The sequence below is a fragment of the Nycticebus coucang genome, chromosome 2 (genome assembly GCF_027406575.1).
Source record: "Nycticebus coucang isolate mNycCou1 chromosome 2, mNycCou1.pri, whole genome shotgun sequence".
NCBI lineage: Eukaryota > Metazoa > Chordata > Mammalia > Primates > Lorisidae > Nycticebus > Nycticebus coucang.
The window spans coordinates 83,622,089-83,643,394 of NC_069781.1; the positions used below are offsets into that span (position 1 = coordinate 83,622,089).

Here is a 21,306-nt window from a genome sequence, read left to right on the forward strand (position 1 = left end):
CAAAATTAGATTAATTAGAGAAATGTGTCCTTGCTATTTTGAGGAAGGATTATCCAGATGTCAGGTAAGGTATTTATTGTAAAGATAATCCTTTGTTTTATGTAGTTGTAATAAGATAACAATCAAAGCATTTTGAGGATGTCTTTATATATATATGACCAAGGAATGGCAAGTGAGATACTATTTGGAGAGGCTTAAATAAACATGTTGTAAGATAAAAGGAGTTAAGCTTTGTTAAAGTGCACATATTAAAAAATTTCTGGAGCACTGTCTGTTGGACTATTACAACAAATTGAATAGTTTTATGTTTACAATATAGTGTGTCTAAGATTCTCTTCTGCAGTCATGAAAATCAGAAATTTTTAAATAATATGAATCACTTCTTTCAAATAGTAGTGTTAATGTTTTTGTAATATATACGCATGAGCGAGTTTACATAATACACACACACACACACCTGTGTATATAATGTCTACACATACAAAGGCACTTATATCTACATAAAAATACATGATTCTTGGGATGAATTAATTTTTATATTTTATGCTTACACTGCTATTGTATTTCCTGACAAGTGCTTGGTCATAGGGATAGGGAAGGTTAGAAGGGAGACTACGGAAGGACACTGTGAAATATTAACATTCCAAGTCGATTCGGCAGAACAGGCAGTTCAGATAGGGAACACAGCGTGCTCTGCGAGTGACATCACCTAAGTTCTATTTCCCAAGGGCTTAGGACAGTCCTCCGCATCTAAGTTTGTCATGTGGCAAACAATCAAATTTACCAGGTAGTCCTGATGATTTGTAGAGCTGATTGAACTGCCCCCATTTTAAATCATCATTTTTCATTTCTTGCCTACTCCTGGATCAAAAGGGAGAACACACAGCTCCAACAAGAAACTCAGGCTTTCTGCTGGAAAAATTGAGATAGAGGGTTTTTAAATATCACTATACATTTTTAAAAAAACATTTTATGATGCTTAGAAATATTTACAGATATAAGTGTGAACACACAGGTATGGTGCAAAAACATTTCAGCCAAACTTTTAAGGCAGAGTGTTGCTTCATGCTGAGGTTTTTCTGTTTCACAGTATTCAGAATTCATTAGAATGTGTTTGCTTAAAAAGCACATGAGCCAAGCAAAATTAGCACAGTCTGTCTCCCACGCCACATAAATGGCCTTGTGAAGAGCAAAATGTTAATGTATCTAAGAATATGACATTGTGTGTGATTCATGGTGGAAATAGCATCTTTGCTGGGGAAAATTCCTGCAGTCCAGTGCCCGGATTGCCTTTCTCTGCCTACCTGAACTCTATCAACCCTTTGGCATTTGCTGAACTCTTTTTTTTTTGGCAGGTTTTGGCCAGGGCTCTTATCTTGTCTGCAGTGTCTTCAACCAACTTTCAAGTTTCTGTTGTCCTCTTTTTTTTTTTTTCTTCAAGGCTGTCTTGCACTGTTTGTAACTACTTTATGGGCCTGTATCTCATTTTTCTCCATAGAGTTTAAGCTGCAGAAAGGAATCTATGTGTGTCTTTTATTTCTTTATTGCTAAAACATAAAACAGACTCAGTAAACACTGTGAAAAAATGACTAAGAAAATGAAAGAGTAATAGAAATAAATTTGTCAATTGACCAGAATTTTGGATGCACCTACTCACAGCTGTCTACAGAAATCTACCTTTTCAGGGCTATTTCTGCTAATACTTGCTTCTGAGAATAATTTTCCCATATTGTAAAATGGGGGAGAGGAGATACCACTCACTATTTTCTAAATCTTTGATGATGAGAGTAGTGAAAGTAAGGTTTTAGACTAGGCTTTTAGACTGAGCTTTTCTTCTTAGTCTTAGGCCTCCGGTTTTAAGATTTATTTGTGGCTTTAAGGTCATATTCTCCCCAAATCTTATTTGTGCTCAAATACCAGAGCAGTAATAGTAGACTGGGCTATATACCTGGATGCCTTAAGGATATGACCAAGTATTCTGCAGCCCATATAACATTATTCCTATGCTCAATTGAGTCATTAAAACATAAGACAAAAAAAAGAAAAAAACACATAGTCCTTGTTATAGAGCTTAATAAGAATATCTAGAAAAAATTAAAAATTTTACCATTATAAAAGAATTTTTTACAATAATTTGGTCGAATATGGTGTAGGAGGGAAAAAAATGTTCTTTTTCTCTCCACCCATTTTAGGATTGTTGGGTGGGGCCCTATAGTCAGATGACAAAAGATAGGTTGACAAGAGAAAAACAAACTAAAGTTTATTGTCATGAGCATCCCGGTAAGTAAAGGACCAGGCAGTGATGACTAACTCAAAGAGGTGGCTAAAACTTGGGCTTACACAGCATCTTAACAAAATAAAAATAAATTTTTAGAGAAATGAAAAGCCAAAGGAAAAAATAGTTTGGGTTTCTAGAGTGACAAATTGTGGGAAGGCAAATGTAGGGTGGCCATAAAGCTCATGGGAAATTTTCAATTGCACACTGTTTTAAATTGCCCATGAACTTTATGGCCATCCTGTATATAGGGGAACTAACAGAAGATAAGGACTAGTTAGCAAGATTTGGGTTTTTTTGTTTGTTTGTTTTTGAGACAGAGTCTCAAGCTGTTGCCCTGGGTAGAGTGCTGTGCTGTCATAGCTCACAGCAACCTCCAACTCTTGGGCGCAGGCCATACTTTTGCCTCAGTTTTTTTCTGTTTTTAGTAGAGATGAGTCTTGGTTTTGCTCAGGCTGGTCTCAAACTTGTGAGCTCAAGCAATCACCAGCCTGAGCCTCCCAGAGTTCTAGGAATAGGCGTGAGCCACTGTGCCCAGCAGCAAGATTTGTTATGTAGATCCCTCTTGATGTCTCTAAGGGATTAACTTTTGTCCTTCCCAGTGAAAGTACCGGTCGGTGGATCTCCTTCACAAATTTACTGCTTGTAGGCAAATAGGGATTGGGCGGAGAGCTTTTCTTGGGTCCATTTCTTCTCAATTGTCTTTAGCAGCTCAACATAATCTTTATGATATTTTTTTGGCCCATTTTTGGCATAATATGATATGTAATCCTTATTGGACATGTTTTAAGGTGTCATAGTCTACTACCGTTTAATTGTCTCTGCTAAAAAAGTACAGTCTTCAAATATTTTGGTTTTCCGCTATAGAGGAAAGGCAGTTGTGCTGTGACTGGTATTTAAAAATCATCACAAGCTTTTAGCTCCTGGGAAATCTGTACTGTCTTCTCCCCCTCTCCCCTGCTACTATAATAGAAAGGATTTTTTAGAGAAACATAAATTGAATGTCAAAGCAACTAGGTACAGTGCACCTAGAAAAAAATTCAATCAGGTAGAAAGAGGGTCTAGTTTTGTTTGTTCTTTTTAATTAAGGAATATTTTATGAAACCAACAAAGCCCAGCCACGTTGTTTCTCCCTTGGTTCATCTAAAATTACCCTGGGATGCCTGACTGAACCTCTAGGGTATAAGTAAAATGTGTTTGAGTCTTTATTTGATATTTAAGCCAGCCATAAAAATTAGCATTGTTTTAGAGTCATCCTAAATGTGAAGAAGTTATTGTCTGGTAACCTAGAATTTAATATAAATTTGACCTATCTAAGCTTTGTTTTAGTTATTCACCAACATTAGCATCTGACTTTAACACATGAGTATCACACCAGAGTCACAGAACAAAATTCCTTTAAAAAAATCTTTTGCAGCCTTAAAAAAAAATGGAGACTTTACCTCTTTCATGTTTACATGGATGGAGCTGGAACATATTCTTCTTATCAAAGTATCTCAAGAATGGAAGAAAAAGTATCCAATGTACTCAGCCCTACTATGAAACTAATTTATAGCTTGAAAGCTATAGCCCAATTATAATCCAAGAATATGGGGAAAGGGGAGAGGGAGGGGAGGGGAGGGGAGAGGATGAGTGGAGGGAGGGTAATCGGTGGACCACACCTATGGTGCATTTTACAAGGGTACATGCGAAATTTACTGAATGTAGAATATAAATGCCTTAACACAATAATTGAGAAAATGCCGTGATGAGAGTATTTCAAATTACATATAAAACCAGCACATTGTACCCTATGATTGCATTAATATATACAGCTATGATTTAATAAAAAAAAAATCTTGAACAATATAAACCTAGGTATAACGTAATAAAACAGCAGAAAACAGAAAAAAAAATCTTTTGTACACAAAGATTTGTCACTGATAAAAAACTTAGAGGTCTTTTAATCTAAAAAAAATATGTGTTTTGTCTGTGAAGTGGTACTATCTAAAAGGAAGTACTCCAAAATAAACCAGATATGATAGCTAAGAGGTTATGTAAATGCACGATTTTTTTGCTTGTTATTTTTTTATTTGTTGTTTGTTTTCAGATGGCCACTCAGGAGTTACCCTTTAGGGGTATAAGATAAAGAGTGAGCTCTGGACATGAAAAGTGAAGTTATTCACCAAAGTCAAGTATCAGTTTATATAGAGTATTCCCAATTCAACGAGACAGAAACACAATTGTATGCGATGTAGTAGCTTTTTTATCCCAACTCTCTAATAATTGCTTGACCAACGTAAAGACCTCTTAGATTTAGTAGTTCAAGCAAATAAAATTTGATTTAGTATTATAGGGGTGGGAAGATGTGGTGCCTTTTCTCCCTATCATAAGGATCACAGTTAACGCTTCCCTAACAAAAGACAGGTTAACAGAGAAAAACATACTTAATCAGAGTTTCACATGACATGAAAGCTTTCAGAATAAAGGTCCAAAGACCCAAGAGAAAGCTAGTGAGGCCTGAACACTGATCTTTTCTTCCTCTTTCCCAAATTCCTTTCTAAGAGGCTTGAGTTATACTTATGAATGATAAAATCCCATTAAATGGGGATTTATTTTTCAACCTGATACTAGTATAGCATCACATTACAGATAGAAGACACCCCCTTCCCCCATCTTTACACAAGCATTTCTTTCTACTGACTCTGTGTCTTTAGACAAAGGTTAACTCTTTGGACCAATTGCCAATTAAAAACTCTTAAAACCCACTTGTAATGTGTAGCCTCCCACCACCTCCACCCTCTTCAAAATGGCCTACCTTTTCATGCCAAACCAATGTATATCGTCCATGTATTGATTTGTGGTCTTATCTGTAATTCCTGTCTTCATGAATGTGTAAAATCACACTGTAACCCTGTTGTCTCAGAAATGTTTTCTGAAGACTCTTCAGACCATATTTCCCAGGCTATAGTTATAAGTATTTGGCTCAGAATAAATCTCTTTAAATTATTTTACAGAGTTTGTAGTTTTTCCACTAACACTATTTTTGTGCTTAGATTCAAAGAAGAATGGAAACCTGGGTAGAAATGCGATTGGACAGAAAGGGAATTATCTGATAGTAATAGACTGAGTGGGGCCATCAGCAAGGCCTACCTATCCATATTCTCCTTGGCTTCTCTGTGCAGCATTCCTTTCTCCCATGTACAGAGCAGGACCTCTCTAGAAAGGGGTTCTTTTTTTGTTTGTTTGTCTATTTGGTTTGGTTTAGCAGGCCTGGGCCAAAGTTGAACCATTGAGCTACAGGTGCCCAGCCTAGAAAGAGATTCTTATGACCTATTTTGCACAATGTCAGGTCAGGGGATTTCTTTATGGCCCAGCTCCTAGACAGAAAGATGGGCAAAGATTAGATTGATAATTCTAGTTGTTGTGACTGGCTTTGGGGGAGAAGGGGTTTTAGTGTCTATGACCTGTCTGAGACAGAGGAATTCTGGTTTCCATGACTAGCTTTAGAAGAGAATGAGGGGTGAGAGGAAGGCAGAGAGACCTTAGTTCCAAGAATGCTTCTGAGATCTTTCAATGTCCTTTAGTTTAAAGTACTCAGCATGCCAAATCACTGTGCTTTGAGGGATCATGACTGAGCCTCAACAGTTCCAAGTTTTGCCCCCACTTATTACACATTAGATTCATTTGAGAAATTTAAAAATATTGTTGCCATGTCCCACCCTTAGTGATTGTGACTTAAGTGATCTACGTGGGTGTGAGAAGACATGGGCTATGGAACTTTCAAAGATCCCAGAGTGTGTGTTTCTGACTTGTAGGCAATTTAGGAACCATTACCTAACTATATATTTTTTTTGTACTGATATTTGTTTATTTGATTAGCATTTGTTGGAATACACTTCTGTGTCAGGAGCTATATTAAGTAGAATATTCTGGGAAATAAGATCAAAGGACATAAAGCCTACAGGAACTCCCAGTATGATGGTTAAAATGGACCTGAAAACAATACATTGGGTTAACTCCTACAGAAAAGGCAGAGGTTAAGTCACCCTGACTTGGGGTGGAGGAGAGTGTTGGAAAGAAAGGATCAGGATCAGGCTTTATGGAGGAGCTATAATTTTGGCTTGATTCATGAACCAAAAATTAAGAAAAGGAGGAAAATAGGTGGAGGTAAAGGGGAAGGCCTTTGTAGGCCTAAAATGTATAAAGTCATGGATGTATTAGAAATCAAGCTGGAGCCAGCCTCTTATTTTGTTTTCCTCTAATTTATCTTGTATATCACTGTTTAGTTTCTATGACATTGGGCAGTTTTCTTATAGCACGATATCGCACATATTAGTTTCCTGTTCGAAAATACTCCACGTCGTTATTGAGATCAGAATGAATCCTGTGCTGATTAACCTGATACGAGGTCATGCCAACTACTCCTCAAAGGCATTTAAACTGTCACCTTCATGAAGACCCCAGATACCTTTTTATCTCTTCACCTTTACTCACATCATTCCTTGGCGCTGAAATGTTCTTCCTAGTGTCTTTCTGTGTAGCTGAATCCTCTCTTTGTTCACGGTGTCTTCAAATTATCCCACTTTCTTATCTCAATCTTACAGCATTTACTTTCACTACTACTCATTCTTTAGTAACAAGGCAATGTTTAAATGTTTATCTATAACTAGACTTTCTAATAGAATTGCAAATTCCCTATAGAAAGTCATGGAACCCCATTGTCTTTTTTCCTCTTTCTGCATGTGGCACAGTGCCATTAAATAAACAAATATCTGTATTTTTCTCACTGAGAATGAAAATGAATGACAATACTATAATGAGTGTGAAAAGTAGAGGAACTAACATTTGCAGGATTGCCTCTTGGGCCATTGAAGCATCAAACTTTTATATAGTTATGAGGATAGGGTAAAAATTGTTCCGTATTCTGAAGTTTTACTGGATATGGTATCACTAACATTTCATAAAAAAATAATAACTACCTTTGTATGGTAATAGGCAAAAGCACCCTTTACCCATAGTGTGCCAGGTACCATTTTGTATGTTTTTCCAAAATCACCTGAAGTAAACAATGGTGTTATCCTGGGGAATCTGAGGACACTGAGCTGAAAAGAGTTGAGCTTGGAATTTACTCATTGGGTGACTTTGGATACTTATTTTGCTTATTGAATCCTCAGTTTCCTCATCTCTGAGACGGGGATAATAATAGGGCTCACTTTGCAGGATTTTCTGGCTATTTAAGTGGGACAGAAATAGTGCCCGGCATATGGCAAACATGTGTGTTTGTTCACTGTTGCTGCTCTTACTGCTGCTGTCCCATTTCACAGGTGAGGACACTTGGGATTAAAGACATCTAGTAATTCTTCCAAGATCACACAGCTAGTGTTTGACAGAAGCCAGGATTCAAACCCACATCCCAATTATGTTGTGAGGTAGGGATATAGAATTTAATAAAATGTAGTTCAAGTACAACATGTTACAATTTAGGGAGACACACAATTGGAGAAATGGTGCCCTCAGATTATCCTCTGGTTGGGGAGAGAGGGGGAAAGAGCAATCTTCTTTTGTGTCTTATCTCAGACTGTAGCTGGCCGTGGGTCAGCAGCACAGAATTGGGGTTCGAATTCTGCACTGCTTCCTCCCAGGCTATGTCCTAACTGGTGCCTGGGCCCTGTCCTAGTGTCTCAAATGCAGAGCTGAATCTTCTCCCGCCCACTGAATAACAAGAGTAATTCCCAGTCTCATTTAGGTGACAGTCTAAGGGCAAATGGGCTGGGGTTTTTGCCTAAAAGGATTCAGTCTTTTCTCAACTTTTGAAATTTGGAGATTCAATATAAAAACAGAAGTTAACCCTATTAGTATTATTGGTGTTAATATAGTAGACCACTGTCATTCCCTAGGGATAGGTTCCAGATCTCCAGTGGATGCCTGAAACTGTGGATAGTACCAAACCTGATGGCTGTCAGTTGGGACACATTTTTGTTCTTGTCTTCTATCCCCAATTTTAATACCTTTTCCTTCTTAACAAAGCACTTATTACACACTATGACCATAACTTTTGCCATTTGAGGTGTAACAGAAAAACTAGCACAAATTTCTTTTTCCTTCTCACATTGTCAGGAATAAAAGATCTGTTCTTAGCATAGATCTGAGAAAAGTCAGGCTATAATTTTATTTTTATATATATATATTCTTACTATGTTGAGAACTTCATCATCTTGCACTTAAGAGAAGCACTTTATGGCTTCTGCTTGGCACATCCAAATTGCCAGCATCACTACTCTTGTGCTTTGGGGTCATCATTAAGTAACATAAGAGTTACTTGAACACAAGCATTGTGATACAGTCACCCTGATAACTGAGACAGCTACTAAGTGACTAACCAGTGGGGAGTGTAGTCAGCGTGGACAAAGGGATGATTTACATCTCTGGTGGGACAAAACGGGATAGTATGAGATTTCATCACACTACTCAGGACAGCACACAACTTAAGACTTATGAATTGTTTATTTCTAGAATTTTCCATTTAATATTTTATATTGTGGTTGGCCATGGATGTCTGAAACTACAGAAAGCAAAACTCCTGATAAGGGGGAAATAGTGTAATAGTTATTATTTGTAGTGCTCTTGCTATTAGTCATGGACTAAGCTAAACACATCACATGCATTATTTCCTATAATGTGTGTGACAACCCTACAGAATATCTACCTTTTATTATCTCTGTTTTATAGATGAAGCAACGGAGTATCTTAACTTTTTCAGCTAATGCTATCAGCAGCTTCCTTAGAAAAACATGTGTATTCAATCATCACTTCCAGTATTGAGATGATCTTAAATAATTCTACCATCCTAATTATGGAGTCACATTATCTAGGAAGTCTCTAGTCCTTCTTTTCTTTTTTTTTTTTTTTTTTGAGACAGAGCCTCAAGCTGTCACTTGTGGGTAGAGTGCCATGGCATCACAGCTCACAGCACCTCCAACTCCGGGGCTCAAGCGATTCTCCTGCCTCCACCTCCCAAGTAGTTGGGATTACATGCGCCTGCCACAATGCCCAGCTATTTTTTGGTTGCAGCTGTCATTGTTGTTTGGCGGGCCTGAGCTGGATTCGAACTCACCAGCTCAGGTGTATGTGGCTGGCGCCTTAGCCACTTGAGCCACAGGTCCCAAGCCTCTAGTCCTTATTTTTAATCTCTGTACATCTAAGTAGCATCTTACCTCTTCAATTCCCTTTGAATTACAGTAATATTTTAGGAAAAATTAAAGTTCTCTGGAAAATTGATTAGCTTTCTTTTTTAAAATGTCAATGCTTGTTATGAAAACACCTCTCATTCTCCTAATCCTTATACTGGGAAATGCTCAGGAGAACACGTTTTGATTACAGTTGCCCTAAACACCAGTTTTGAAATCTCTCTTTCATTTACTTGAGCAATAAATTGGTTGCTTAATTGTACTATCAACCCGAAAACAAGAGGAAAGAAAAGTCAACTTAACCCAACCTAAAAGGCAAACACACTTCCTGGGATGAGAACGTGTCAAAGGCAGCATAGCATGTCCTAACTCCTCTGTGTAATCAGGGTTGTATCATGTGTTGTGGGTAAATTATCTATTTTGTAAGTTAGAACAAAGTGTGCTTCTTCAACTAACTGTGAAAGCATTCTTGAAAGCCCACGAAACCTTATTATTCTAATTACCAACACAAGGGGTTGATAAATGAGTGATGAGGCCAGGTATTATTGTCATTAAATAGACCCTGTTTGATTATTTATGCCCAGGTCTGGGGTTACAGCTCAGAGGACATTGCATATCGTACCAGGGTTTGCTTGAGCTCTGAGACCTAGAGGCCGATTATAGCCTTGGCAGGGGCTTTTGCTGAATGCAATTCAAGGGGCTGACACACTTTTTTTTGGGTTAGATATTTGGATGGTTTGAGGCCAAAAGATTTTTCAAGTTTATCCACAAAAGCCTATTTCTTTTTCTTTTTCTTTTCTTTCTTTCTTTTTTTTTGAGATAGAGCCTCAAGCTGTCGCCCTGGTAGAGTGCCGTGGCATCACAGCTTACAGCAACCTCCAACTCCTAGGCTCAAGCAATTCTCCTGCCTCTGCCTCCCAAGTATCTGGGACTATAGGCGCCTGCCACAATGTCTGGCTATTTTTTGGTTGTAGCCATCATTGTTGTTTGGCAGGCCTGGGCTGGTTTTGAACCCACCAGCTCAGGTGTATGTGGCTGTCGCCTTAGCCACTTGAGCCACAGGTGCCCACAAAAGCCTATTTCATTTTAGCCACGTAGAAAAATCCCTTTACATTACCCAGATAAATACAAATGGATAGGAAAATGGATTTAATATAAAAAAAATACAAAGAACTTTTCTTACTTTTTAGTTTTCTAGAGACTCTGATCTTAATTTTCTTACATTCTGGTATCTGCCATGGGCACTTAACTATATTATATATGTATGTATTTATCAATGTTTATCTTCATATTGGTTATTTTCTTTTTGTACCTTGTTTGTAATTGGTTAAGAAATATGTTATCTGGGAGGATGGAATTGGGTGATATTAATTTTCTTCTATTCTGAAATCATTTCAAAGGTCAGCCTTGAAAAGAGTGTTAAGGCACGTCCTCTTTCTGAGTCACCAATGTCTTCTAGCCCAATATTCCTTCCTTTAGGCCTGGCAGCTGCAAGAGTTCTTCCTTACATCCCACCACAAGCATCAGATTTGGGGGATCAAGAATCTCTTCTTGCCAATTATTTACAGCCCACTTCATGGCCCCTGGCTTTGTTGTAAAGCTATTCCCAACACTTCTGATGAGTGGAGTCTCGTGGTCATTCTAGTTGGTGGGGACAGGGGCAGTGGGAGCAGGGAGCGCCTAGTATGGCTGTTCAGGAACCCCTTTAATATGAAACTTGGGGAAAATATCTCTCAGAGAATGCAGGAGCAGGTAGAGCATTATGGATGAGAAGAATTCCATACCTGAGATTTTGTAATATAGAGTGGAGTCTGGACGTCTGTCTAAAACCAGATTTAGGATATGGTGAAGAAGATATATGGAGTAGTTATTGAAAGAGAAATAGGAAACTATCGTAGCATCAGGGAAAAACTATTGGTAATCGAAGAAACAAAACTAAAAACTTGTTCATATTTTTCAAAGGAAAATTATATTTATAATATTGACAAAACCTTATTAATGCCATGTAAATAGGGTTCTATATTATTAAAGGAATCTGTAATTAATTGTGCAGTGGTTTTAGTTTGGATGCAATGCTGATTTTCTTCTCTCTCTTGTAAATTTTGCCAGTCTAATGTTAATCAGCTGACAAAATTAAGTATCTTGGCAGAAATATGAGTAGTATAGATATTTCTTTTCATTTCTAACTAGTTAGAACAGTCATGCTTTCTATAATAGCTGCTTGTGTAGGAAGTTTTATAACTCTAATAAGTCAAACTGAGTATCTTTTAGGGTATCTGCCAAATATCTAGCTTAGTGGATATGTCCTTAAAGTGAACGCTTTACTATGTTGGAAAAATATTTTGATTTTACTACTAGAGAGAATTTTTGATTCTCTGTTTATGTGTATTTATTATAATAAAGATTGATATGATAATTCCTATGTATACCTAGTTGAATTTCAAAATTCCTGATGCCAAATAATTGGATTATGGTTAGTTCTACTGTAACATCATGTATGAGTTCCTAAAAATCACTACACTATGCAAAATTGGGCAATAAAAACCATACCTATAAACAACTAATATTTATTTCTCATTGTTCTGGGAGGCTGAAAACCTGAGATTAGGGCGTTAGCATGGTTGGGCTCTGGTGAGGACTTTCTTCCAAGTTGTAGACAGCCGGCCTCTTGTATCTTCACATTTTTATAGGGAAAAAATGAGGCCAATACCTAGAAACATCATTAGTGACAAATTACAAGAAAGATATAAATTTATTAAAAATGGCAACAATGTTTTACATGTGTTAATGGGTAAGCAATACATACATACATATTATAACATAATACATATGCCAGTTTACTTTGGACAAGACCTGAAGTTTGCATGTGGAAGTAGCCCCTCAGAAGTGTGGCTTTAAGTTATTGTGAAATATGGAAGGAGGATCACTGTAGTCCCAGCTGGAAATGAGTGTAGGTAAGGTGTGAGCACTGTGTGTATATTCCTAAGCTGCTTGTTTGAGCTGGGTGCAGTTTTCTGCATTCACCTAGCATTTCTCATGGATAAAATCATTATGCAAACTCCAAATTTCTGTTATACTCAAATTGTCCTTTAATATATCAACGATGTTGGAAAAAATTGTTGGTTTCAAAATACGGGTCTCAGTTGAACTGACTATGAAATAGTCCCATTAACACACTCACATCTTTGAGCTCACCTTCTTCTTCTTCCTCTTCCTCCTCTTCCTCCTCTTCCTCCTCTTCCTCCTTCTTCTTCTTCTTCCCCTTTCTCTCTCTGTCGCCCAGGCTAGAGTGCCCTCATACCATCCTTGCTCACAGCAAGCTCTGACTCCTAGGTTCAAATGATCCTGCTTACTCAGTCTCTTGAGTAGCTGAGACTACGGGTGCTGCCACAGGGCCCAGATAATTGTTTTCATTTTTAGTAGAGACAGGGTTTCACTCTTGATCAGGCTGGTATATAACTCCTGAGCTCACAGGATCCTCCCACCTTTGTTCCCCAGAGTGCTAGGATTGCAGGTGTGAGCCACCACGCCTGGCCAAGCCTACTTTATCTTGCCACCACTCCGGCAGGCAGGGAAGCAATCGCTGTACCACTTATTTTTGCTGGAAAATCCTGACCTGTCAAAAGCCATGCAGTAATTGCATCCTGCACAGGTCTGTGTGAGCCCTGCATAAGTGAGCTTTGCTTTGAAAAGCAAGACGCTCATGAGAGTGGGCAGGGAAAGCATTAACCACATGGGCACAGTCACAGAGAGAGATCCCAGAGGCTGGATTAGAGGCAAGTTACCCCATTTTCAGTTGCACATTTTGTAGTGTCTGCTAGTTGCCACCCTCCCTCCTGTCGTGTCACCTCTACAACCCACAGTTAATTAAACGAGAGGTGTTTTCTTCGTTGCGTGGACCTTAAAACACAGCCAGGAGAACTCAGTTGATAATTTTTAACATTGGTCTATTGAATTTCAGAATGTGTAGAATGTTTTAGAAACTCTTTTTCATCTAATCTTCCTAGCCCAGAGGTCATATCAAATATCAGAGCATTTGGTAGTAGGCCACTGAGTGGCCCTTCTCCATGTCTAGTAGAGAGCCAGCTGTGTTTCAGAGAAGATTAACAATAAAGGGTACAATCCAGAAATCTGCAAATGATTTTGCCTTCAGGCATTAATTGATGTGGAAAATACAATTATGAGATTATCTTCTGTCTACGTGGACCCCAAGACAATGTCAGTCAGCTTTGTTCCCAGAAAGTTTATGTTTATTAAACACTCTCATGGTCAAAGCAGTGATTAAAGCTCTGGGATATAAAAAGAACAAAATATTGTCCCTGCTATCAAAGAATTGATTTGGGGGCCCTTTCTGGGGTTGTGATTTTATGCCCGAATATGGGTGGGTGCATGTGCACCAGCCAGCAATGAGGCCCCCCTCCCTGGCATCCGTTAACTCAGCAGGTATGTGTTGTTTTTTGATCACAGTGTATTCTGAAGTCCTGACTTTAGCATTGATACTAAGGAACATCTTGCCAGAAAGTTTTTTACTGATCCTTTACTTTTTAGGTTTACTTTGTTGTTAATGAAAAGTTTATTGATAGTTGTGTGTTAAAGGGTCTTTTTGGTAAACCACACATTCCAGGGGCTGTCCACTGGCAATAGCGTTTTACCAGGGGAACCATAATCCAGGTTTGGGTTATCTATTTTCATCGTGGCAAAGGCTACTCTCCATCACGTAGATAATATGCTCTCCAGCCACTGAATGGTTAAGAAAAGCCTAGGTCACCTCTATTTTTAAATTTCTTTTAAACAACTCGCATGTATTTCACATAGTTCTGGAACCCGGAAGCCTGACATAAGGGTGTTAGCATGGTTGAGCTCTGATAAGGACTTTCTTCCAAGTTGTAGACAGCCAGCCTCTTGTATCTTCACATAGTAGAAAAAGGCCTCGCTAGCTTTCTGGCCTCTTCTTACAAGGGTGCAAATCCCACCCGTGAGGCCTAAAGGTCTAATCACCTCCCAAAGGCCCCACATTCAAATGCCATCACATTGGGGATTAAATTTCAACGTGTGAATTTTTGGTTGGGGGCGGGGACACAAACATTTAGTCTGTAACAATGACCAAAAATATTACAAAAATTGTAGTAAGCTTAACATGTTCATGTTATTCATGTTGATGAATTACTGTATTTTAGCACATATACAAAGATACTAAGATGACTCCTGTAAATATATAAATATTTGGGAATAATATTAAACTTTAAATATTAAAGCCCTTTCTGAATGTGAGGCCAGAAGCTTTCTTTTCCTTTCCCTCTCTTCCCTCAACTGTGTTTGCTATATAGTATGATTTTCTTGTTTTAAGTCATATTTGTTTCTAATGGATTAAACATCAGTCCGGTAAATGTGTTCTATATCAGTTTGTCCTAAACTGTCTACCCTGTTTTTTTCTTTTTTAAAGGAGTTCTGAAAATATAAGGAAAGTATTTTAAAATAAACATTCTGATTTCCAGAATCTGACATAAGCTTTAGATTCAATTTTATATGTGGTTAAAATGAGAAGAAACTAGGATTCTCTATCTTGACAGATAGTGTAAATTTCTTACTTTTCAATGGCTCCACCTGATTAGTCAGACTGAAATATCTTACTCTTCCTGGACAGAATTTAAAAAAAAATTAAGCATGTGTTAACAGTTTCTAGGTTATGAAATACAGCTTTGGTTCACTTATTAAGGTCTGGAGGATTTAAAATAAATAAGGCTACAAATTTGGTACGATTAAATGTCCACTATTCTCTATATTCTATTCATCTCAACCCAAAGACTCCTCCACCTACTTCTTATTTTGTTTTATTTTCTCAGGGAAGCAAAAAAATTTGTGAGCGAAAATGAAGGGGCTCTCGGGAAAGGAAAAGGAAAACGATGGTTTGCATTTAAGATGATGATGGCCAAGGTGAGTGTTAATATTTTCAGAACACAGGCTAGCTCATGCCGTATTGCCCCCAAGAGGGAGAACATCCATTCTGTTCTGAAGGGGTGAAAAATATCTTCTACTTTTTTGTATAAAGCCACAGGTACACATACAGTATATACACAATATACCTGTAGTATTAAAAATATCAGGGGTGATTTAAAAATTGCCTTTAGAGGAATTAAAATTTTAAAAAAGTTGAGAAATACTGATTTATGGCAACAGACTCATTGTGTGATTATCACTTCTGAAGGTTAAACATTGCGCCTCTTTCATTTTCTTCTCTGGAAAGTGAAGAGGTTCTGATCAAGGTTTCTTTCTCAAAATATCTGCAAGTTATAGGACCAAATATAATAGCTTTTCTGTACCAGGAACATAATAAAAAAGCTAATGATATACAAATATAGATTTTTGGGAAAGATACAAAAGAAACTAACACATATTTAGCACTTATTATGAGCCAAGCACTGCATTGAATCCTTCTATAAAGTTGTATTTAATTTTCACAGTGAAGTAGGAACATAGGTATTATTATCCCTTTTACTAATGTTATACCAACTCTAAGCTAAATTTATTTCCACAGAGATGGAGTTTTGTGTATAAAGTTCAAATATCTTAACTTTCATATATATACACATAATATATTTGTTTTGTCTATTTTCATTCAGAGGTCCTCAAACTTTTTAAACAGGGGGCCAGTTCACTGTCCCTCAGACTGTTGGAGGGCCGGACTATGGTTTAAAATAAAAACTATGAACAAATTACGATGCACACTGCACACATCTTATTTTGAAGTAAAAAAACAAAATGGGAACAAATACAATCACACCACCTCATGTGGCCTGCGGGCCATAGTTTGAGGACCCCTGGATGAAACCATGTAGTATTTATGATTTTCATTGATGCTGCTATGAGAGCTAATAGCTCATTCTTATTGATGTGGTATATTCACTGTATGAAGATGCCGCTATTTATTTTATTGTAGATGCACACTTGGGCCTTTTCTAGTCTTGGGTGATCTTTTGGAACTTCAGACTTGTCTCATACTATTATTTAGATGCTATGTGCCTGTCCAGTTCCCACATGATTCCACGTTCTCGCAGCCTAATGTGCACACATGAGGTGTAGCTGCCACATTTCTGTTTGTCTGAGTGGTCCTCTTGACCTGGATGACCTAACACTGTGGAGTAAAATGGAAGGCAGACCTTTTGTAAAACTAACTTATTACCTTCTCCTCTTCCTTCTCCTGTGATATCATCCATGCCTTTGCACTTAGCCAACTGCTCTGCCTCCAGCAGAATGAAGTGTCCCATGTCATAGAACTTCCCATCCAGTGCTGAAGTTACCTCTTTGTAGACAATCTACTCTAGTAGACCAGAAGGCTTTCAGGACAGGAACTATGTCTTATTCATATTTCATTCATTTTTTTATGAGATGAATAGTCATTAAACACATACTATTGGCAAATCACCTTAATACGTGCTAACATGGTCCCTACTCTCTTATTGCTGGTAGTATAAACAGATCTTTCTGAGTGGTCAGCATATGTCCCACCAAACAAGGAGTCAATAAACCTTTTTTTTTTTTTTTTAATTAAACTTGTCTAAGGGTGGTGAGGAACAGGGAAACAAATAAAACCTACTGTTTTTCCTTCTTTTTTTTTTTTTTTTTATCAGAAAGCAGTATTCGGTGCCTTAGAGGTCTTTCCAAGCTCATTGCCTTGTGATGTTTTGGGGTGAGGGATAAACATCTTGGGACAAACCAGGAGATGGGGGCTTTACTGTTGTACTTGGCTTTCTTTTCAGAAATGGGTAAAATTCCTCCGTGATTTTGAGAACTTCAAAGCTGCCTGTGTCCCATGGGAAAACAAAATCAAGGCGATTGAAAGTAAGTGCTCATCAGAACCGAGATGGAGAAATACCTCATAAGCCAGATGCCTTTCTCACTCTTTGGATTCTTGGGAAGATTAAAAAAGAAAACAAAAACAAAAACCAACCGACCAAACAAAGGTGTTGCTCACATACTTACCAAGGGTAGCAGTGGAGACTGCCCTCTTTTGTCCTTAGACCAAAACATTCCCTTTCCGAACTGCTTTTCTCTTCTACACAGGCAGCTCACTATCGTGCACAATGACATTATGTCAAAAATCTGTTTAGTTCAGTGCCCTAGGCTTGGAACAAGGCAAAAATTAGAAATGTTGTCAGTAAAAATAGTAAATTATCTTTATAAATAATAGAGAATGTAAGGAAAAAGGAATGGCATTTGTAACAATCTTCCATTTTCTGGTTTTGAAGAGATTTGACTAGGATCTAATTTTCATTCATGTCTCTCCAGATTGGAGGCAGGTTTTCCTGCTGGTTCAATGTGGCGTTGGATAATTAAAATGGAGACGCCATAGGGAGATAACACAGCTGATGGATATTTCACTGACATGATTGGGCATGTTTTAGGAGTCGCTAATCCTCAAGTCTCTGCCTTTCATTGAATGGCAATTATTAAGTGGTGATGAATTAAAATACATTAGCTCATTAATTATATTCCCTCCCACATGTTCCTCATGCTATCTTTTTCTTGCTTTATTTTACTGTTTAATACATCACATAAAATACTGGATTTTTAATTTAATATTTTGTTCTAATCTCATGTTATGTGAATTTTTCTCAATGCACAGGAAAGCAGAGATTTTGTTTTGCTCACTTTTGGATCCCACTGTCACTTGATAAATATGTGCTGAATAAAATTATAGACAAAATTCTCCCTTAGGAAGTAGAGAGAAGAATTTAGATATATTAAAAAAGAGCATGTAAATCTTTAGGTTTTAACTATACAGTTGAAATACACTACCTTGATAGACATTGAGGAACAGGAGGCTATTTGGAGCATTTAGGATCTTGTTACCATACCCCTATATAAGGAGCAGAATTCGGGATTTGGACCTGGCTCTGCTGCTGATTAGCTGTTTGACTCTGAACCAGTCATTTAAGCTCTTTGAGTCTCGAGTGTACTAATTTATGAAATGATCGGGTGAGGCTTGGTCAGTCGTGAGGTGTATTCCAAGAAATTTGTTATTAATGATGATTAAAATGTCATTTGAAAATTATTTTTAAAGCACACTAGAGCAGGTTCCAGACGATTCCAATAGTAATGTCATGCTCACTTGTGTTCCACTGGCTTATCCCGAGTGAGATAGAAACAGATGGTTATTTTTATTGGCAGAAATTTCACACAGGAATGAGTTACGCATATGACCACAATCCATCAGGAGATCACAGTGGAAAAGACAGATTGAGAGACACCCAGTGATATCTTAAGTGATCTTTCTACTTCCCCCTTTTCTTCCAGTAAATTTGGAAAAGCAAGGCTGGACAATTCAAGTGAAAATGAATTATTTTTCTTTTCCTAAGTAGTAGTTTATGATTTGATTAGATTGTCCTGACTTCTTTACTGCTAATGGTGCTTTGCCTCAACTGTGAAGAATTGTCCCTTATTTTTTATTCTATCAACAATCGCCACAACCACCATTTATTGAGCACCACATGAGTTACACACTCTACAAACATTTTAATCTTCAATGTTCCTGCAACGTGTACATTAGCCTTCTTATTTTATAGTTGTACTTAAAGAACTGTCCCCAAATTAGTTAGTAGCGGAGCTGAGAGAGAAGGCAGAGTCTGCCTGGCTTCAAAGCTTATGCTTTTCCATGTGACATGCTGCTTTTTACTCTGGGGAAGATTTTATAAACTTTTTTTTAAAAAAAATATGTTTTGTAACATTTCCTAGAGAGGATTCTACCAGGCCAGAGGCAAGGTGAGTAGTTCTAGATTTCCTTTATAGTTACCTTATTTAGAGAATTATTTTCCATTTTCTCATGTAATTCCTTTTGAGTGAGTGATTTAATTATATTATATTCTATATATAATTTAATATATTATATATAATAATTTATTTTATATTTTGTAAGATGCTCAGTGTACTTTTTATCATAATCACAAGCAGATCATATGTTTTGGGCTATTGTATTAGTTGAAATATATTAAACTTATCTAAGAATATATTATTAGAGGCATGGGATTGGACTGATCCATCTTGTACAAAACATCCTACCACATATAGGGAAAGTGTATCTGTGATGGTCTCTGAAGCTGAACTGAACGGAAAATGGGAAGAAATAGGACATAGAATCAGTTTTCTAAAACTTTAGGCCTTTTTCTCCCTGTTGTATCTTTTTATTTTTTTTTTTATAGTTTTTGGCCGGGGCCGAGTTTGAACCTGCCTCCTCCAGTATATGGGGCTGGTGTCCTACTCTTTTGAGCCACAGGCACTGCCCTCCCCTATCATATCTTTAATTTGGACAATTCCTTTAAAACTCTGGCCCTCTGTTTCCATCATCAGGATTTCCACACAACTTGAAGGTTTAATTAGTCACTGTACAAGGTCATTACCAGCTCAACATTCTGTGATATACAGAACATACAGAAAGCTAAGTTACAATTAGCTTCAGTTAAATACATAGGCAAGTGAAATTCTTTATATTATACTTTGGAATGATAAATTATTTAAAAAAATGGATTTGTACTGAGATACTTGAATAATTTCTCAAATATTTTTCAGAATAAAGTTGGTTAAATATGTACCCTATTTGTAATATATGCATTTAATTGTAAAACTAACATAAATGCTTTTCTTAAAGAAATGACAATTTCTTTAAGAAATCGTGTGGTGGCTCAATTCTTTAAGAAATCGTGTGGTGGCTGGGTGGGGTGGCTCACACCTTTAATCCTGGCACTATGGGGGGCCAAGGTGGAGAGGATCCCTTGAGCACAGGAGTTGGATACCAGCCTGATCAAGAGTGAAATCCTGTCTCTAATAAAAATAGAAAAATTTTCCAGGTGTCGTGGCAGCACCGTAGTCCCGGCTACCCAGGAGACTGAGGCAGAAGGATTACTCAAGCCACCCAGGGTGACAGAGTGAGATTCTGTCTCAAAAAAAAAAAAAAAAAAGAAAGAAAGAAAAGTAATGATGATTTAATCTTACAAAAGCTTCAGAAGTATTATTATATCCCATTTGAACGTCAGAATCATCTAACTTCTATAGCATCTTGTTTAATCTTCAGAATAAGCTTCCCAATTGAAGTTATTGATTAACTGAGTAAATAGCCACTGAATGCCCGCCTTGTCTGTAGGTATATTTCTAGGCACTATTGCCGCTGACAAAGACAGGCAGAGACTCCACCCTCATTGATCCTACATGCAAATGTGTTAATTTGTGTGTAGTTTGATGGGGAAGACAGATAATAAAATATAAGCAAATAAATAATGAAGATGATTATAGATTATAGTAAGTGGCATGTTCAAAACAGGAATGTTTGCATTCTACTCCCAAATCCACCTTGCCCTCACTCTCAGCTCAATCTCTAAATAAATGCTGAACAAATATTTTAAAACGTGGTTTTACAGAAATCCCAAATTACCAGCCTTCACTAAGTTTGCCCGATGCTCTGCCTGATAATTGGCAGAACCAAGAGCAGAACTCAAGTTAGAATCTAAAAGTCCTGCTATTTTCATCTTGATTCCAGTAAGATCCCAATGCCTTTACTGTAATAGTATGGACTCAGTACTCACCTGAAGACTCCCAACTTCTTCATTTACAAAATAGATTTGCTGAGTCCTACCCTAGAGGTTGCTGTAAATTTCTATGTCACATGGGAATGCTGTGGGATTTTACTGTTATGTTAGTCTTATAAAGGGATCAGGCCTAAAACTCTAGGGTTATCCTAATGGATCCACCTTATTAACCACATTGCACTATCAGAATTATAATCCACTTTTCCCCTAACAGTTGAGTACATTATAAAATTATGGCATAAGAGATCTATTTTCTCAGACTGGAAATAGCTTTAGATAGGCGACC

At 37.4% G+C, this 21,306-nt stretch overlaps 1 protein-coding gene across 1 annotated transcript in view; it reads left to right on the plus strand.

Moving 5' to 3' along the window:
- TMC1 (transmembrane channel like 1) overlaps positions 1-21,306 on the plus strand; it is a 357,992-nt gene that overhangs the window by 249,988 nt on the left and 86,698 nt on the right. Inside the window, exons 5-6 of the mRNA XM_053575001.1 lie at positions 15,288-15,378; positions 17,202-17,283. Coding sequence (XP_053430976.1) covers positions 15,288-15,378; positions 17,202-17,283 — 173 coding nt within the window. The remainder of the gene's footprint in view (positions 1-15,287; positions 15,379-17,201; positions 17,284-21,306) is intronic.